At 39.8% G+C, this 21057-nt stretch overlaps 1 protein-coding gene across 1 annotated transcript in view; it reads right to left on the bottom strand.

The window, feature by feature from the left end:
- Window positions 1-17546: 17546 nt before the first annotated feature.
- Window positions 17547-21057, bottom strand: part of AHR (aryl hydrocarbon receptor) — a 69105-nt gene continuing 65594 nt past the window's right edge. Inside the window, 2 exon segments of the mRNA XM_068935034.1 lie at window positions 17547-20509; window positions 20511-20591. Coding sequence (XP_068791135.1) covers window positions 20411-20509; window positions 20511-20591 — 180 coding nt within the window. The 3' untranslated portion in view covers window positions 17547-20410.

Genomic DNA, 21057 nt, shown 5'->3' with positions numbered 1-21057 from the left:
ACCATTTCTGTTGGTTTTTCTTCTATAACTGAGTTAAACCCAGGGAGCAGCTTAAACTGCTGTTACTGACTTTGTACCAGTCAGAAAAAAAAGTCAGCATTAAATTTGGAGAGAAAGCTTTGCCTTCTTTCCTTATTAGTATAAATGATTGTGCTATGAGTCAATATAAACCTCAGAGCTACGAGACTTTCGGGAAATGGCAGGCCTCTGTTTTGCATGTAGGAGAAAAAGGGGGGAGGGAAAACCCAGCTAATTGATTTGTATGAAGTATAGCACTTCTCTTTTACCATGTTGTACCATGCTTGAAGTTGTCTTGTTGAGGAGTTGATATTCTAGCTGTGGAAATCACACCCTGTGGTGGATTTAAATAGTTTTACAGAAGTGGTGCGGAAGGGAGGAATGATTGGTGGAAAGGAGTGCACAGCCCTGAGCAAACAGGTGCAGGACTCTTCCCTGAGTAAAATGTAGCTTTCAACACAGTTGACTGGCTGTCTGGAACAATTTTTTCCCCACTATGCTCTTGCCTGGAAACGCTCAGCCCTTTCTAGGTGTTGTTTCTGCTACTGAGAATTTTTCCGTGGGACTACTCAGGTAAGAGCTGAGCTAATGAGCTAAATTTGTGAAACTGGAGAGCATAGCTGATGTCATAAAGGAATACGTTAGTTCAGACTTTCTTTACCTCTTTGAGTCAAGTCAGATATGTAAGAGCAATTTTGGGTGAGAGAGAATCATCTTCTAATTGTCCTGGAACTAATCAGTTAAATTTTTGGACAGCAGGACAGACTGTATGCCTAATGCTCCTTATTTAATGACTTCTAGCTTCATTCTGAAGATATATTACCATTCAAAAGTAGACCATATTCCCAAAGGTGGCAGAATGCTTTCAAAGAATCACCAGAAGTCCTTGCTGCTGGCAAGGACTGCTTGCCACAGAGCAGAGAGGCCTATTCCCCCACCTCAAGCATAGCCGGAGTTTGAGCCTGCAGGAATTTCACATGTGTTGCGTAAAACTAGAAATGTTCTAAATGTTTTAGCGCGGACCTGCAGCTTGTCCGCTTGTTTCTATATCCCTGTTGCACTGCATGCACTGAGGCTGAGAAGAGCGGAGTGTATGAAGAAATTGATGAGGTCTCTTGCAAGTATCTCAAGCCAGAGCTGTAGAGACAGATTTTGCCTTCCTTGAACATCAGCAAAAGAACCTGTTGGACCAGAGGATCTGCTTGCCTGTTTTCAAGAGCTCCACAGTGCATTTTGGCAAGTTGGGAAAGGAATAACAATAGGTCAAGATTCAGGAGATTTATTTTTTTCAGAATACAAGCAAAGCCTCCAAAGTCTTGAAAAACCAAGAAGTTTAACAAATTAAGCCAAATACATACATAAACATTTTCTGAAAGTTGCTACACATGCTGCCAAAAAAGAAGAAAAAATCGGAGTGTCACGTTCCACACATGACAATGTCTAATTCTAGCTTGAAATTGCAATTGTATGATGACTTTTCACTCTGAAAAGAGGAGCTTGAAGATTCTCTTCTTTGGTGCTGGTGAATAAATTTAAGCTTGGGCAAGAATGAATCTGATTGATTGATTATAAGAAAGCTGACTGGAAGACAATCAGGGAAATGAAAAGGATGCACATTAGAAGCATTAATTCTGCAAGAGAACCCTATTCTGCACTTCATTGGATTCTGCTTTGGCTGTAGTGTTGGGTGCAAGCTTTATTTTTAATGTTTCATGTACATGTAATAGTAGGTTAAAGTTACAGGTTTATTAAAAGAAAAGCTACAGGGCTCGGCCAATATATGATCATCCTAGATAAAAGCTGCTTCATTTTGGCCCAAGGGCTGAATTACTGAAATAAATCCTACTAAGCACTAAAATCAGAGCAAATCAAAGCTACAAATCTGACATGCATGGGCTTTAATCTAGAGGCACTATATACATTGTCTTATAGTTTAGATTTTAGTGTACTCATTGCTTGAGGAAAAACCATCTGCTTTACATTATACCTGCAGTGCAGAGTACATTGATTTCATCACATCTCTACAGAATAACAGTAAATGGACTGTGAACCATTCTTCAAATAACTTTTTAAAGAATATAACAACTGGTTTAATATTTCAAGGTATGAAAACATGAAGAGAGTGAAATAGAATAGAATATAAAAGATTTTGAGCTCATGTTTCAGAACTGTCGCAGTCATCTTCCATTTATTTTGAACTCCATTTTGACAATTGGTTATCTACACCAGTCACTGAAAAAATTAATTGGAACCTTTCACTTTGTTCATATGTTAGAAATACTGTATTATACTGGGAAGAGATATTGATCTGCAACATCAATACTGTAGGACATGTCCTGTACCTTTTTTTCCTTACAATGTGATTACTTACGAAATTAAGCAAAAATTTAGCAGAACTTTTTTTTTCAAGAACAGATGAAGGCAGCAAACTAGCTAGGTTTTACAAATAGCTGGATTTAAGAATGCAGATGTCAGATTCTTACTAGAACAGGACTTCCACAGCCAAATAAGAAACCCAAAAGCACAGAACTTGCAAATGTTTTGCAAAAGAAATAAGTAACGTGTTTTAACAGAGGAGCAAGGTTTTGTCTAATTTCCTGGAACTTTTAGAAAAGGCAGAACAGACATGATGAGGAGGACAAAGTTAGACAAGTTGTATTGCTGTGCAAACATCATCTACAGCACAGTGACCTACCTGGTTATTGTGGTCACTAGCCAGCATAAAGAGAGTTCAAAATATGAAGTATAGCAGTGAAAGTAAACATAGTCAACATCACAATTTTCCATGGCGCAGATGAAGAATGCATGGTAGCTCCATGCAGTGCAAGGCAGTGGTGTAACAATATCCTGCTTGCAAGGATAAATGACCATTGAAAGATCATGTTTAGGCTAGAAATCAGAGAATGTTTCCTAGCCATCAGAAAAATTCAGTGGTGCTTGACAGTTTTATAAAAGGGATGATATGACCAGAGTCCTTTAATAGTGAAGGGCTAGGTTCAGTGACCCAGAAGGCCTCCTCAAGTGGTATTCGAGAGCCATTCTGTTTACACTAAAATAGGCACTAATGTCTGAATCACTCTCCAGACCTTTGCTGACTATAATGGGAGTATGACACCCAGGCTCCCATGTAGACATCTAAGATTAGGAGTCTTACTCTAGCACTGACTCCCACCCCTCCGGTTTGCTGTTGTTTCTGTTGCACTTTTTTTTAACAGTATGAGTCAAGGCAGTACTAAGTTATGACCACGCAGACTAGCTGGCAGGGATCATTCTGATTCATCCATGAATCTGTAAATCAAAAGAATTTTCAAACGCTCAGTAAAATAGTCTGAGATGCTGAGATCTGCATACGGGGAATATGAAAACCATCCTTTGACTTAACCTTAATTAAGCAAAGGGCCTAGTATTTAAGTGGGGAACTAAAGGAGTTACATTTTATCACTGTGGTAATCTCCAGTGCTTTGGGTCACCCCATTATATGACTCAGTGCTTCACAAGAGAGCAACCAGGCCTGCAGGTTCCTCATATTCATCAAGATTTAGTCGTAAGCATGGGGGCAGGCGTGCTGCTACCTTTGCAGCACCAGATTTTACTGCAAAGGGAGTCGGAGGAAAACTAGCAGCCTCCTCTGTTGCCCCGCTCATCTTCCCTGCTTGGACCCAAAGGCGCCGTCTCCAGCAGTTGTTGTGGGCTTCTTAGTGCCGGTGCCATTTCATGCCTTTCATGTGCCTTTTCAGGCCCTTTTTCCTGCTTGTTTTCACTAAGTGGCATTAATAATAGATTATTAGAGAAATGATCTAATGTTCCAAATTGTACTGGAAAGACACTTGATATCTCCCTATGCGGTCTTGAAAACTAGTCAGTTTAGCAGTAAACTGAAGCAGTTTTGGCTTCAGCAATGATACATTGCAGCTGGTCCATGCTGACTTTTTCCAAGAGAAGAAAAGAGGATGGGGGGAGGCGGTGATGAGGAGATACCTGCACACCTGAGCACAGACAGGATAAGTGTAAGGACGGGAGGACACTCTCTCACCAGCCCCGGAACCTGCCTCTTTCCCTTGCTGCTTAAAGGCACTCAACCTTCAGACCCCATCTGCAGAGTCCCACCATTTTTTCCAGTGCTCCCTTGCCACAACTGCTCAAAATCATCTCTTGCTCAAGCACCTCAGCACTCCTGACCCCAGTCTTGCTGCTCAAAGCCTTCATAACCACTGTCTCAAGGTGCTTGGCAATTCGGTTTCTACCCGTTTTTGAAATTCCTCGAGCAGCCCCATGTGTCCCGGCCTCACGCACGCTGGCCCATGCCTGTCCATTGCTGCTGCCTGGTGACTTCTCTAGCTGACCCAGCCTGGCTCAGTCAGAACAGAAAGGACCAGAGTACTTATGGGACTACTTCAAAATGAGCTACATTTCTCTGAATCTATTTTGACATATTTATGAAGAGATAAAAAATAGGAAATGTCTAGTAAAAATGAAATGTATGAGGACCCAAAATTTGTCCCACCTTACATTTTATTTTTAGCCTGGGACTGAAAATGAAGTTGATGCAGGAGTTGTTGTACCTAGTCCTTTTTTATTCAATTTTGTGGACAGTGCACACCACTTCCACTGCAGGAGGCGTAGGAAGTGAACCATACATTTCTAGTTCCCTTTTTGGTACTTAAAGGAAGACTTTTGTGAAATTATGCTAACTCTTTTTCTGATGTGATAACCTATCCATTCATTTCTTCCTCAGCTTAAGTCAGTGGCTCTTAGCAGACAGAAGAATCCAAATAAATATGACAAAGAGTGATAAACATAGCTTTAAGCAGAAGTGGAGGCTTTTTCAGCGTTAATCAAAAGAACAGGGAAAGACTACTCAATGGAGTAGAGGATGAAAGTAAATGTTATGCGAACTTTGTACCATTGTACAGTGTACCTATATGCATCGCTGTCTTAAAGAAGGGATCTGCAGGTCCTACACTACCTAGCATCTGTCAGGACCCAGATGTCAGAAAATATTTACTATGTTGAGAGTCTGGTGTACATGATCAGTGGCTGTACTGAGCTGCAAAGTTCGGTGTGTAGGACCTCAAGGAAAATGTGGGTACAAAAAAACCCACCCTAAATAAAGGACCTTCCTGGAAAGTATCATATTGGTATTTCAGGTAAATTAAACTATGCTTAAAAAAAAAGTGGCAAAGCCTTAACGAATGCCTCTGTATTTGGCATAAAGTCAAAGAAAAATGCTGTACCACTGCTTTTCAGAGAAAGAGTGAAGTTATTATTGATGGGTGTGGGATAATTATTATATACTCCTTTGAAGTAAAAGCTTTTCATAGTCACTTTAAAGTTTCAGGTAAATTGCATATGTCTTAAAAATAAAATGCCTCATTTATTGACAACACACACATTTGGCCAGGAGATGTATAAAAGGAGCAGGTTTATTGGAAGAAATGACAGGAAGGTTTTCCGAAGACTGGGGCTCTGTAAAACACAGTACTTTTATTTGTGATTCTTACTGCATCTATTCCAGCATGCTGATTTCTCGGCGATTTTTGTTCATTTGTGTATGTGTATTTTATATGCATATATGAAATTGCGTGATCCCCCTATAAACCCAGACCTCAGCGAGTGCTAAGAGTGCCAAAGCTCTGTTCACTTCATGGGGGAGTTGCAGGTTCTCAATACGCTTCCTGGAACCTCTCTGCACGTATTTTAATTTTATTTACAGGAAAATCCTCCCTTGGATAGATAGACTGCATGATTTAATCCCTCACAACAGCTTATATGAGGGATAACATTGTGCATATGCCTTAGGTGAGCCTTTTCACATAGTTCTCTGAGTTTTTCAGTTGCAGATGACGCAGTGTATAAAAAGGTGCAGAACTGTCCACAGAATTTTTGGCCTGGTCAGCAAGTTCATCTTCAGCCCATTACCCCTGCCTGCTGCAAATGAAAAGACTCTTTAGAATCCCAAATAGGAGGTAAGAGGGAGCAGTTATGCTAGAGCTTCCGTGGGAGAAGTGGATGCATTATCAATGAAAAATATCCAGTGTTGCTCCAGCTAGCTGATGATACGCAGATACATGCAAAGCACACACTTAAGGGAACACAGTCAGGCTGAAAAGACCTTGCTTCAAAAATACCTCTTTCAGAAAATTTTTTTCCTCTCTCGCCAGGCCAGAGACCTGAAGAAATTACCATAGAAAACGGAGCCAAGCGCCAGCAGTTGCAGCAGAGCTGAAGTGCTGTGCTCACTGTATCGGGGCTTTGCGTGTTCCTAAGGCAGCGTGGAACAACAGCTGTAACACCCAGTGGTCCTGGCATCCTGCCGACCCTGCGTCACAGGAAAGCTTTCTGTTCGACTGTCTATCCCCCATCACAGAGAGGGCAACAGGCAAGATGCCACAGGCTGCAGTGAATGAATGGTTCCCAGGACAGGGCTTTTGTTCATAGAGCGTTTACAAGCAGAATGCAACCTAAGGGAATGTATTAGGTAATAATCAGAATGGCTTTATTTTGAAGGCTGAGCACCAAAGATCAGAATGTAGGCACTGTCATATGGTTGTGTTTGGTCAAAAGTGGTGTATTCTCTTTTCTAGCGAGATGAGCTTCACAGTGTTAACACTTGCATGTAAAAATGTAAATTGCTTTTGCATTCCAATTACTTTGGTGATTCAATAACTTAGGTAAATTCGAGTTTTAAAGTTTTATCAGTAGAACTGTAATGTTAACTGAACATGAGCAGAAAATGACTATGGCATAGAGATAACTAGAAAAATATGTTGTTACTAAGTCCAAAACAGAGTTTTGCTCTCCTAATTTCCAGGTCTGTGGGATGGTAGGGAATTCAAACTGTTTTCCTGTCAGACAACATGCTAAACAATTCCGTGACTTGATCATGCCGTAACAGGAATGGGATGTAGTTCTTTGTTACCTTTTTTTTCTCCTAAGTTTTCCTCAACAATGTGAGGATGGTGCAATGTGGCAGTGATTCATGTGCCTGGTGGAAGCATCTAGTGCCATCTGAGATGCCTAAGGTTATCTGTTCTGGCCTCGCAGCTGCTGCTGCAAAAGGGTGTGAGACTGCTTATGTAGATGTCTTGGATAGTCTAAAGCATCTAGAATGGCATTAGATACCATATTTAGGTCCCTGAATATCTTTCAGTATGTTATTCATTGATGTGGGTAGGAGGATTGAATTTATGAGCTCGGAATTTCACGTTTTATTTGTGTAACCACTAACAATGTATACTCTGAGTAATGAAATGGCTGCTCTTGATCTTATGACTTAGTCATGCTCTTGATATTTTGTAAAATACAGGAAAAAGCTAAATTTAGCATTACATCTGGTAACAGATCCTTTCCCTTTGCAACAGGGAAGTATTTCAAATAGTCGCTCTTCATTCCTCAGAGTTAAGAGTAAAATGGATGATGACATTATCGCTGAGCAAGAAGGAAAAACTGCATACCAATAAGACTGTGTCAGTAGTTTGCTAATAGAGCAGAGGTTTCAATTTATCCATGAAGCGCAGTGATTACATTTTTTGAAACCATATAGATACTGAAGAGAAGCTGAACAGCTGTATTATTAAAAAGGAGAGGAAAAAAGGAAAAAAGGAGGAAAACAAAAGCTTATTTCCTTACCTCTCAAAAAGATAATTTTTAAAAGGTGCTTAGAAGATGGAATACAAAATTCTTTCCGTTGCTTCTACTGCTTCAAACTGTATATCATCATTTATGAAAAATGTATAGGCCCAATGTCTATCTAACAGGCTGAAAAGTGGCAGGACTGAAATGTGGGGAAAAAACCCTATTCTAGTTCTACTGTGATATTTTTCCATCTTCTCTACTCCAGTGCCAAAAAAGGTTTAGTGTAGATTAGAAAACTGAAGTTAAAAAAAAAAAAAATCAGTCTGTGTTTTCCGAGTTTATTCCATATCCATTTTTTAAAATGGGCATAAGAGGTTTTCTCCATTTGACATGAATGACAAATGTCTCCAGCTTCAGAGGCTATAACCATTACTTCTGGAGTAGGAGGGAACTTAGGAGACCCAGAGGTGAAATTCAGAGTCAGAGACTGCCAGAATTGTTTTAGGTGTATGCGGAGGGTACAGTTCTTTTCACAAACATGGTCTGTATTTTTCTACATGGATAGGCAGGAGCGATCTCTTTCCTGAGGCATATAGATTTTAGGTAAGGTAGGCCACTTTTAAACTCACCTGTCACTCTTTGACAAGCTAATTTTCTTATTTTGCAGACTGAACTAAATCCATTTTGACTGGGCCTCCAGGTAAGGAAAAACAGTCAGGGTGAGGATGCAGGCAGGAGTGGAGGGGAGGACAGAAAGGCAGTAGGTAAATCTATGCTGTGTAATCTTTTTTTTCTTCATAGACCAAAAGGATTCCATGTAACATTGCCCGAAATATTTAGAAGCAGCAAGCATAGGATTTACATGCGATTTTTGTACAGGATCTCAGATTACTTATGCTGCAGTTTGTCAGGTTCTATGAGATAACACAGTATCACAAACAAAGGAAGATATATGTTCAGCTGCACTGAGAGCAACTGATGACAGCTGTAAACACCCACTCCCGGCTGAGATGAAACACAAAGGCTGTCAGCTAGGGAGTAGACACCTTCTCTTTCCAATTTTTCTGGATTGCTTTTCAAACCTTTGGGTGAGTCACTTCTAAAGGTTTTGTATAACTTTTAAAAGTGTGTAAAACTGAAAAGAAAAGAAATTTGGCAAGCAAGCAGGAGCTCTTTAAAAGCATACAGGCAAGCATCCACCCATGGTCTGGGCACACATGTTTTTCCCATAGATTGAAAGGCTCCAGTCATGGACTAAGTAGGGTCATGAATTAAAGATGGGAGAAATCCATTAGGTCGAATAGTTCGCCAGGTTAGGTCTGAGTGCTCTACGCAATGGCACCACTAAATAATCCCCAAGGGGACATCACTGGATCTGCTAATAATCCCCCCAACCTCCCTTAATATTGTGGTCTGTCTTTTTTTCACAGTTTCATCTGAAAATTCCCCACTGCATCCCCTTCCAGCAGAACAATCCTCCCTTTACTTTTTATTTTTATTGTTTGGCAAATGTAGAATGTCACCCCTCTTAACTAGCACTTAGCTAAGTTTCTCTGAGTACACTTTTATATTGGCAAAGTATGAAGAAAAAGATTTCCTAGATGGTGATGGAGAAAGAGACACTAGTTGGGAAATCTGATACGAGTTTGCAACATAATTTTCAGCCAAACCAAACCAGTACAAATCTGGCATGCGTAAGAAATTTCCTCATATGGAGAAAGAGGCAAGAGATTTTCCCATATGTACGTCTCTAATACTATGAACAATTGATTCAGCTAACGTCTCTTTGTGGAGCACCGAAGGGATGGACTGCGTTCAGTTTCGGAAAAAAAGCTTGCTAAAATGAAAGGATTTTGGAAGCAACAATAAAAATGGATTTGTATTGTAAGGGCTGAGGTATTTTTTGAAGAACCTGTCGTCTTTACATGAAAAAAAACGTAGCTGGTCACTTGCTCTCTCCACTGGGTTGGCCTGTTTCTTTTAGCTTGTTTCTTTATACTAACGATTTTGCTGTCAGATAGTATGGAAATATCGGTCACCGAATACATACTGTTTAGCTACAAAACGACTAAAGATAAAAGTCAATGAGTATTCTGTTGTGTGGCTGTCTGGGAGATAATGTCACCAGACGACTACATAAAGAGACTAGCAAGAAGAAATGAAGAGTAGGAAACGACAGAGTGAATTAAGAGAAGTCTTTTTTCCAGGGAGAACTTGTACAGTCTGACCGCTCTCTCGAGTGAATGAGGATATACCACAGCCACCATAGTTAGACAGATAAAGCTTTTACAGCAGCGAGGAACCTTGTGTCAGTGAGCAGAGAGAGATGATGCAAGAGGTTTTTGCAACATTCTGTGATTCACTAGTATTATTTCTGTTTACTGATACAGTGGATTAAAAATAATCAAGTGATGTACTTCTACTAAGGGCTTTACTGTGAAATAGCAATTGTAAAGGTTCCTGACCGATAAGCAGAGATTAAAGTCTGATCACAAGCTATGGAAAGCCATAGCTCAGAGCTTGTTTATGCAGCTTGCCAGGAAACACTCAGAAGAATGATGACAAGACTTTACATGATCAGGGTAATGAGCACAATATATTTGCAATTCACAGTGCTTGACTACTTTTAGTTTCTAGTGTGCCTAAAAAGCAGGCTTTGAGACATTAAGAATCAGAAAAATCAGAACAGGATGCAATTTATCCTACAAGGCCAAAAAAGTTGGCCTAAAGATTTCTTTAATGGGATCTTAATGGCGCTGTACTGACATTCATCTGATACAAATGATTTTATTTAGGTAGACTAACAAAAAAAAAGAAAAAAAAAAAAGAAACCCTAAACCCTGAAAAAAAAAGAAACCCTGCTATGTGGTTACAAATGAGCATGATCCCAGGAGCCGATAAGTAGCTGATTTGCTCCCAAATGTGCAGGATCTCAAAATACATTAACAGCGGGTGAGACTTTTTTAATCTCCAGCCAAGAGGTACTATTTTTCCTCCTTCTGCTACTACGTAAAATGTGCCTGGACATTTTACAGTGTGTCATAAATTAAAGAACACCAAAGGGACCTTTCCTCTTTATTATAGCAATCTACACCAAAACCACAGTCTGATTTTATATTGTAAATAAAACAACATATCTGGTTTCTAATTTCAGCAAGCTGAGCAGCTAGTTGTTAATGTGGCTCTGAAAAAGCATTTCATGCATGATTTAAAAAGTTGAGTGTAGGTAATGTATCTGAAATTGTACTACTAAAAATACAGTATAGTGAATGAATGAAAGGTCAGCTGTTGGCTCATGAGGGATGGAAGGAGGTCCTTTGTTATTTGTTGCAGGCTATTTTGAAGGTAGTGTTTCTCAAATTCTGGGTTACAACTAGGAAGTTAAAAAAGTTGTCAAAGAGGTGGTGGGTGGAAGCAGCATGTGGAAGCTCTAGTCCTCTAAAGTGGGGAGCAAGGAGGGAACATGAGTGGGCTGTAATACCTGGCTGGATCTGTTTATCTTAGCCAGGGAATTGCTGCCTATGTCTCATTGCCGGCAGAGGCTTGGTTCCTCCAGGGCAGGAGAACTGGCTCAAGATTGCATGAAGACAGACAGACCAAAAGGCTCAGAAACGCTGCTTTAAGGGAAGACTTTACTCAGAAGCTACTCGCATTCAGAGTGCTGAACGATCCTCTTGAGTCTGTCATCATGCCAGATTTTTTTTCCCAGTACACAGAAGAGGAGGAGGGATGAGAAGGGACAGAGCTGAAATAGGTGTCCTTCTGTCCAGCTCCGCTGTAAGCCGGATGGCTAAAGCAAAAGCAATCTTGCTACTAAGGGTGGATAAAGGACTATTATACAAAAAAGTACGCTGCAAAGGAGGAAGAGCTGTTTAAGCTAACATACATAAACCTGCATGTTAGATGTCTATGTTAATTTCCAGCATTACCTGCACTCTTACTCTGAATTGCAGTGGCAGCAACCATTCACCAAGCCACCGTGGCAAAAAAAGCGGCTGGCGGAGACAGCCACAGATGGCAGAACAAGCAACAGCAAGGAGCAGCTAGCAATAATGTGCAGCAAAGCTAGGAAGAGCAGATCACACAAACAACTTAGCAGCTGTTCAAATTGCGGCTTGCTACCCAGCAGGTTTTACCAATTCAGGGCTGCTAATTAAGTGATATTGCAGAGGGGACAAGGCCTGACCCAGCAGTTGCCTTTTCAGAGGAAAACAGACTCTGAAATAGTTCTGTGTTTGCTTTAGGCATTAGCTGTTAAAAATCATCCTGTTTACCTACATTATTGGAATTTTTTTTTACCCCTCTAAGAAAATAAGTGTTAAGCTAAGTGATAGGTGTTTGCAAGTGGGGACATCAGCTCGTTCTGAGCATCAGGAACTTCAGATGAGTTATTCTGAGCTTCTGGGTGGGAGTATTTGTGGCTGGTTTGTGTGTGGTGATGCTTTACATTTGAATGTGGTCCTGGCAGACGGGTTGCACTACAATCACTAGGCTGTTGTGTAAAGGTGAGTCACCAGTTTCTCCATGGTTGTCTCAGATGAGTCTGGTCTAAGAGCTCACTGCCAGCTCCAGGTTCTGTGGTGGGAGCCTCACCGAGCAGTAAGGACCCCCCTGAAAAGCCTTGGCAGCACTTCTGAGACATATTTGGCCTTAGCATTTCCGGTCAGCAACTTCAGCGGGTGTGCAACACCAGGGCTACCTTGTTCCCTGGGGAAACAAACTATTGCTCCCACCATGAAGCAACTATCCCTACTACACAGCCTCCGCAGGCTATCGAAACTCCCCGTTTCTGCCATGTGGAAGTTACACACCAAGGCGATTTGAACAGACAAAATCTGTTTCGTACTATATTTTGGCCTTTTCTGCAGAAGCTCTTCAGCTGCCTTAATTAGGAAGCAACAGAGGCTACAAACAGCATTTATAGCATCTAAATGATAGGCTTAAATTGTCTTTATTCTGTTAGCATTTATTGGAGCAGGTTCTATATGAGGTTTGTGCAGCTCCCTAGAGCAGTTAGGCAAATGTGTCCATTAAGACATAAATACTCTATTTTTAAAAATAAATTAAAGCATTGAAAAATGTTCCAGGGGTGCATCCACTCAAATCTGCACCTTCTGCCACATGTTTCACTTTTATCATTAGAGAGGAACTGACATATTGACTTCAAACCACTTTGAATTCCTACAAATTTTAAAGTCACAGCCGAATCAGAAGATCTGTTTCTCATTTCTGGCAAGAAACATTTGAAATGCTATTTTTAGATGTCTGCAAAACTTGGAAGGAATGGAACCAGCTTACTAATTAAAATTTAAGTTAGCAAAACTTTTCTTTGCTTGAGAATTTCCTTTCGTTTATTTTTTTAAGAACTATTGAGAGACTGCAAGTTGACTTGAGCCATAAAGCTAAGTACATAAAAATTTACATACTGACTCTAAGTCCAGGTCTGAAGTTTAATGTGGATACTTTTTATATATTGAATGGGGGGGTCACAGGCTCTCACTAGCTTTTCGAGGTCTAGATGGCGGAGAGATTAAAACATTCTTTGGCATATCGCTCTTCATGATCACAGGCTGTTCTATGCACGTGCGTGTGTTACACAATGCTACATCACCTGTCACTCTCACCAACGCCGTACCGTTTTGTCCATAACTTTAGAGAGCGAGCAGCTTCTGCAAGCAAAGAACTGCTCTATACTTCGTAGTGATTGGTGCTGCTGTAAGGCTCTGACCAGCTCTTCACAGAATCACAGAAGGGTTGAGCTCAGAAGGGACCTCTGGAGATCATCTAGTCCAACCCCCCTGCTCAAGCAGGGTCCTCTAGAGCACATTGCTCAGGATCACCTCCAGGCGGGTTTTGAATATCTCCAGGGAAGGAGACTCCACTACCTCTCTGGGCAACCTGTTCCAGGGCTCCGTCACCCTCACGGGAGGGAAGTTTTTCCTTATGTTCAGATGGAACTTCCTGTTTTTCAGTTTCTGCCCGTTGCCTTTCATCCTGTTGCTGGGCACCACGGAGAAGAGTCTGGCCCCATCCTCTTGACACCCTCCCTTCAGATACTTGTGCACATTGATGAGATTCCCCTCAGTCTTCTCTTCTCCAGGCTAAACAGGCCCAGCTCTCGCAGTCTTTCTTCAGAGGAGAGATGCTCCAGTCCCCTCAGCATCTTTGTAGCCCTCTGCTGGACTGTCTCCAGTAGTGCCATGTCTCTCTTGTACTGGGGAGCCCAGAACCAGACACAGCACTCCAGGTGAGGCCTCACCAGGGCTGACTAAATTAGAATTTAAAATCTCTTAGAATTGCCTTTCAAGATCTACTGCTAAATTGTTCTCCCTTTCCCTACATTTCCATTTACAGCTTGAAACAGCAATTCGCAGCTTTTGTAGAAACAGGTCTCAGGCACACTGAAGATTATAATGTTGATAAGAACTTGGAAACCATGTGCTATAAGAAATATATGGATACTATAGATGGTTCAAATCAAATGGAATAACCTCTTTGATAGGATCAATCTATAGCATATCTTAGCTACTGACATCCTTCATCTACTCTAGACATAAAACTAAGTATGAAGGTCAGGTCCTTCTTTTACATTAAAGTCTCCATCCAGAACTGATGACTTCTCCCCTCAAGAGGATGAAGATGACTGTGTTGGTAAAGAGCTGAATGAGCGCCCTAATCGCTGGGCCACAGACTGCCCTGGGCACTCAGCACCTCCAGCTAAAGAATCCAGTTGTTCCAGATGAACTCGCTAGCTACTGGACTACATGGTACATCTCTTTCTCTCTCTCTGTTATTAATGAATTATTTGTTCAAAGTGGAACAATTTCAACAGGGGAGATTCCTTCATTTCAGAATATCCTATGAGCCAATTTGGATATCTTGATGTCACATGCTAACTCCAAACAAGGTAGAGAAGGAAGCTGAACTTATGTCTTTTGCTTGTCAGTTAGTTCATTTTGAGAGAAGACTGTCTTGCTGGCTGCTTTCTGTTGGATAAATCTGTTCAGTATGTTCTGAAACCACTTGCTGATTCGGGCCTCACAGAGATGCAGGAAACACCTGGTATGCAACTTCTCAAGGGCCTTGTAGCCAAGTAGCTCAGAGCTGCCAGGAGCTGAGTGGCTATAGAAGAATTAAGGTAGCTGGCACCCGAGTAGAGACTTTGAAGATTTAAATTTTGGCCTTAAAAAAAAAAAAAAATTGTGGCCCTCACCACATGAGTTAGAAGCAGGAAAAAAAATACAACTACTCTGAGACATCTTTCAAGTACATTATAGGTGAGGCTACTCTTTCGCTTTCTGCTTCATTAACCTTCACTGAATAGTCTCGCAAAGTAAATTCAGTAGATATATTTCTAATTTAGACTTTTCTTTTATTAGCAAGAAGCCGAATTTCTCTAGCTCATACTATCACAGAATCACAGAATCATTTAGGTTGGGAGGGACCTCTGGAGATCATCTAGTCCAACCTCCCTGCTCAAGCAGGGTCCTCTAGAGCATATTGCCCAGGATCACATCCAGGCGGGTTTTGAATATCTCCAGGGAAGGAGACTCCACTACCTCTCTGGGCAACCTGTGCCAGTGCTCTGTCACCCTCACAGTGAAGAAGTTTTTTCTCAGGTTCAGATGGAACTACCTGTTTTTCAGTTTGTGCCCATTGCCTTTCATCCTGTTGCTGGGCACCACGGAGAAGAGACTGGCCTCATCCTCTTGACACTCCCCCTTCAAATACTTATACACGTTTATGAGATCGCCTCTCAGTCTTCTCTTCTCCAGGCTGAACAGGCCCAGCTCTTGCAGCCTTTCTTCATAGGAGAGGTGCTCCAGCCCTTTAATCATCTTTGCAGCCCTCCGCTGGACTGTCTCTAGTAGTGCCATGTCTCTCTTGTACTGGGGAGCCCAGAACTGGACACAGTACTCCAGGTGAGGCCTCACCAGGGCTGAGTAGAGGGGCAGGATCACTTCCCTTGTCCTGCTGGCAACACTCTGCCTAACGCACCCCAGGATACCATTGGCCTTCTTGGCCACAAGGGCATACTGCTGGCTCATGTCTCCTTAGGTGCAGGACCTTGCACTTGCCTCTGTTGAACTTCATGAGGTTCCTCTCCGCCCACCTCTCCAGCCTGTCCAGGTCCCTCGGAATGGCAGCACAGCCTTCTGGTGTGTCAGCCACTCCCCCCAGTTTCGTATCCTCAGCAAACTTGCTGAGGGTGCACTCTGTCCCTTCCTCAAGGTCATTGATGAATAAGCTGAACAAGACTGGACCCAGGACTGACCCCTGGGGGACACCACTAGCCACAGGCCTCCAGCTTGACTCTGCACCACTGACCACAACCCTCTGAGCTCGGCCATCCAGCCAGTTCTCAAGCCACCTCACCGTCCACTCATCTAGCCCACACTTCCTGAGCTTACCTAGGAGGATGTGATGGGAGACAGTGTCAAAAGCCTTGCTGAAGTCCAGAAAGACAACATCCACTGCTCTGCCCTCATCTCACCAGCCAGTCACTCCGTCATAGAAGGCTATCAGATTGGTCAAGCATGATTTCCCTTGGGGGAATCCATGCTGACTACTCCTGATCACCTTCTTGTCCTCCAGATGTTTAGTGATAACCTCCAGGAGGAGCTGTTAACTATCTACCAGGGAAGATACTCACTATTCCATGTTAAGAGGGAAGTCTTTAGGCTCATAATGAGTGAAAACAGGAAAATCTGAACAAAGATTTCTCTCATCTTCCTTGCCTTGCTGTAGATATATATGGAATTGTTATATTAAATATTTTTGTTTGTGTACAGTGTGAAGGATTCCAGTTACTACTAGTATTCCTCAGGCTTCCTCTTTTGATTCTTGTAAAGAAATTCATCTTACTGACTGCTCTGTATGGGCCTTAGACACCCAGTCATGCGTGCACAATCTCTGTATTTGTGTGAAAAACTGGGTGAAGTTAGTCATTTAGGAATATTGCTTACACTTTTATTTGCAGGCTGGATTCAAAAGAAGATAAGGGCCTGTTGGCTTCATCATAAGTTATAAAGAACACAGTGATTTTAATGTTGAGGAAACTCTCCCTTCCTCAGAAGCTGGTTAGTTTGGAAACTAAATTGCATATAGTTTTATTTAACAATAAAAAAATGGCCTGCTGGAACTTGACTAGAAAGGTTAGGTTATTGAAGAAGAATCCTTCTCATTATTCAACAGACTGATCACATTTTTAATTTTACATCTTTTGGTTGCATCTTTAAGTATTTTGCACTTGGCTAAACACACCTTACAATAATGGTCCTACTCATTACGAAGACCAACTTTAAATGATAGAGGATATATCAAAACCTAGGCCCACCACCGGATATACCGGAACCTCCTTGAGAGGAAGAATGGATATTTGTTTATCTGGAGAGCTGGCTCAAACCTGCTGGTGACCAATCAATGCAAATTGTGCTCCCTGGAGCAACAGAAACAAAGAGGAAAATATGGTCCATGCTGGAAATCATTGCACAAAGATTACGATAGGTGGACTTTCATAATTAGTTCTAGAAGCCAAATGGTATTCTGGAAGTCTAAAGCTATTTTGATGTAGCATTACCTATTTAGCACTAGAAGTGTCAGCTTGAAGGAAAGTATTCTTATGAGTGTGAATTTGGGCAGGAAGGTGAAAGAATAAGTAATTTGTGGACTTAGTCAAAGGAGAGAATAAAATATTAAAAGTGGAGTTGGGTTCTTATTCTAGACAGTAATTTAAAAAAAAAACTAAAAGCCAGCAGAGACCTTACAGAGGTAGAAAAAACTCACATGAGAATAATTTGGGCTCTCTAAACTCAAGTTTCTTGGGAGCAGGCTGTTTACTGAATCCAACTGCTACTTGTAGATTACTATTTACAATGTTTATTAATAACTTCATTTTCATGCAAATATAAAAGGAAAATACTCATTCCATGGATGAATACACATTCACACTCTAAATTATATACATTGTATTTGCATCTAGCATTCAGAGGAGTGCAAAGTCCACAGCAATGTAAGCAACAGCAGTTTTGTAAACTATTAGATGATGAGCTCTAAAAAGATATTAGCAACTGTACGATAATCTATCTCTTTGTATACTGCTGAAATCAAACACTTATGCAGTTAGAGAACATACATTTCAGTTACATTCAAGTGATTATTTTATTACCATATATTATGTCTTACAAACTTTATTGAAGATCAGCAAGAGCACTACAAAACCATACCTTAGCACAATAAATGTATTGCATGGTATGTGCAGGCATAGCAAATTAAAGAAAAGAACTGGAAAGAAAAACAAGCTATGAAAACTTGTACAAAAATGGACAGTAATACTGATTAACACTGGGTTATATCTTATTTATAACAGACTTGAAGGGCTAATAGAGATCCAATTTAGAAACATCTGTGCACTTTAGGAACAATTTGGTGCAGATCAAGAGTGCACTAATACAGTCAATGTTGTACAGATAAGATAATGCACAAAATAAGCTGATATTATGCATATAAACAACTAAATTGTTTACAGTAAGTAGGGCAGCACAGTTATAGTACTGCATCCTTGGCACTTAGTGATAGGACAACGTGTATTTGGTTTAACTAAACTCATAAAAAGGATATATACTGGTTTATGAGATGTAAAACATACATTATCCCTTTGAACCTTTAAGCATTTTTCTAATTTTCAAGTTAAAATTCATACATGATACACTAACTAGATATGGAAGACGTTTCAGATATTGCTTTAAAACAAGACCTTAAATAAAATGTGTTAGGATGACAAATTAATTCAAATGATATTAATTAAATCTTTCAGTGATGTCTTGTACTAAAAACAAAATCTGAAACGTTAAAGAAAGTAACCTTGTATTACAACCCACAATTTCTTTATGGGCTTTCCTGAATAGTAATTGCTTCCTTAATGTCCCTTTCACATACGGTAATTTCACTTAAAAGAACTGCTGAAAGCATTCATCTGAAAAGTTTTAACTGAATTAGAAGTCTGGCTTAGCATATTGTATCACAGAATGGAAGAAGATGCATTCTTTCTCACAGAAAGCATTTTTCAAATAAGAAAGAATTCCAATTTTAAGTGATTGTCTATGTATTAAACAATATTAACAACTGTCTGGAGGGAGCTGATTTACTTTTGCTCTGTTTTAAACAAACTGGCTACATTACCATGTTATGTTATATATAACAAATGTAATAAAATTGTTCTTAACATATAATGATGTAACACTTTAGAATTAACTGGTTTAAAATATTTTACAAAGACATTTTATTATATATGTACTATACAGCACACAAGAGTATGAAATATTTTGAACATATACACATTTCTATATTTTTCATGTAGACTATCTTGCACCAAACATTGGTGTCTACAATTCTAACAATCCTCTCAGATAAAAAAACAAAACAGATTGATGTTTTGCAGATGGGATTTTCCTGAAAATAAAAATTAAAAAAAATCCTCTTATTACACAGAGAATTATCTAATGAACTATTTTTTTTCATTTCATTTCATATTTTGCACAAAGCTTTTAAAGTGGATCCACATACATAAAAAGAATAATTTCTCTGTCCTTTGCAGTGCAATTTGCTAGGGATAATATTTAACAAGAATGGGCCCTTTCCCTACTATGACCATTAAAAACTGCAGCCGATCAAAATGTGACTCAGTGTTCTTTTTTTTTTGTACAAAAGTAAACCTTAATACTAACTGTCATTGAGACTCCTTTTCCCCTTATTTCAAATGTAATCCTTTTCAATATCCATTTTACATGAAAGTATTTGCATAGAGCAGCCTTGTATTATTTCTAAAGAACATTATGAGTGTTTTAACACAAGATAAGGCACATGTTTTTCAGCATTGATAACCTAAAACTAATCCTGAGGAACGGTTCCTCCCCCTCAGCAAAATCTGCTTTTTTAATATACCCTGTATAACCTGAAGAAAGCAGAAAAGCAGTACAGAATAAACCAAAATTCATTAGCTGAACTAAATTCAGAACATTAAAAACCTCCAAATAATAGTGTAACAAATCCACAGATAAAGTCAAACGCTAACAAATTATCTTTAGGAAAAAAAGATACAGCCAGTAGCACTGTAGATGTTAGATAAAAGTTCACATAATATGGATGACATTAACGGTGAGTTTTTCTAAAATAAGCTTCCTTCAGAAAGAAGGTGGCTAAACTGTGAGGCACTTGAGGTTGACAATATAAGGAGGAATGCAAGGGATCTGTTTCATAGAAAACCTGAAGTTGCATATCATATCCTTGTGTTAAGCCTGCTATTAAAGTGCTAGACATGGAGACTTAAAACAAAAGGATTTAAATACAAAATAAGTGATTAAAGAGCTTAGTACATAGTAAAATTAAGTGCTTTTGATTCTCATTATTTCAGAGCTTAATTTTTTTTTAAATAAAGTCTGGAAATAATTAATCCAAGTGTGAAATCATCTTCCTTGTGCCATTGATGCTATTTGTAAAGTGCCCAATTATTTTTCTAAACAATAAAACCATTTGCCTTATCTTATGTTGTGTAGCATGACATAGTATGTAGTACATATGCAATCCATACTGCAATGACACAGTCAGTCTGATGGAAAACAGCACATGCATACTTTTAGTCAAAAGTTTTCATTCCACCTGTTACCCTACGAAGTTAGGTCTTGGATTACATATCCTACTAGTATATATAGTGCAACCAACCTCAAATTCTCAATATGTAATTTAGCTGTTAAAGCTCAATGTTCAAAGGTGGACTTATCAAGCTTTTCCTCAGAGTAGCTTGATGTCCAGACAAAAATCACAGATGGAACTCTGGATCTGAATTACATAAATCCACTAGATGCCAAATCTGAGAAGGATCTAGGTTCTGTCGGATGATGAAGAGGCTGAAGATGTGTGGCAGTCTGTGTATTACTGATCATATCTATCTGAGAGGGATAGGCTTCATCTCCATTTCCTCCACTGAAACCATTTTGGAACTGCAGGAAAAAAGACAATATAAATGCTTAGTATGGGCAACTGATTCGTTTAAAAGTTATTAAAAATCTCTTAAATACACAAACTGAATGAGATCATCTTAAAACATAATGAATAGCTTTAAAGTTTCTTTTTTTTTAAATGATGAATGGTATAAAGTTAATTTGATTTAAAGTGAGGTGTGAATCACCAGAAACCTACCCTTGCTGAATTTTATGGTAATTCTACTTCTGGTTAATGAAAGGAGCGTTATGTGGTCAGAATCTAAAACATAGTACAGTACCTTCTACATTTGTAGAAGGTACAGGCTGATTAAGTACTTCTAAATTCCTCTTCCAGCGGTTACATTTTAAAAGTCACCGATTTGCATATTTTAATATCTGCAACGCAACCCAGGCTTCATGGTTCTTCTTCCAGGAAGGAATGTTCAGCCCTCTTTGCACACTGAAGTGTACTGCACTCTATCCA

This window comes from Struthio camelus, chromosome 2, assembly GCF_040807025.1.
Source record: "Struthio camelus isolate bStrCam1 chromosome 2, bStrCam1.hap1, whole genome shotgun sequence".
In the NCBI taxonomy this organism is placed as follows: domain Eukaryota; kingdom Metazoa; phylum Chordata; class Aves; order Struthioniformes; family Struthionidae; genus Struthio; species Struthio camelus.
This window is presented reverse-complemented; position numbering and strand designations above follow the sequence as displayed.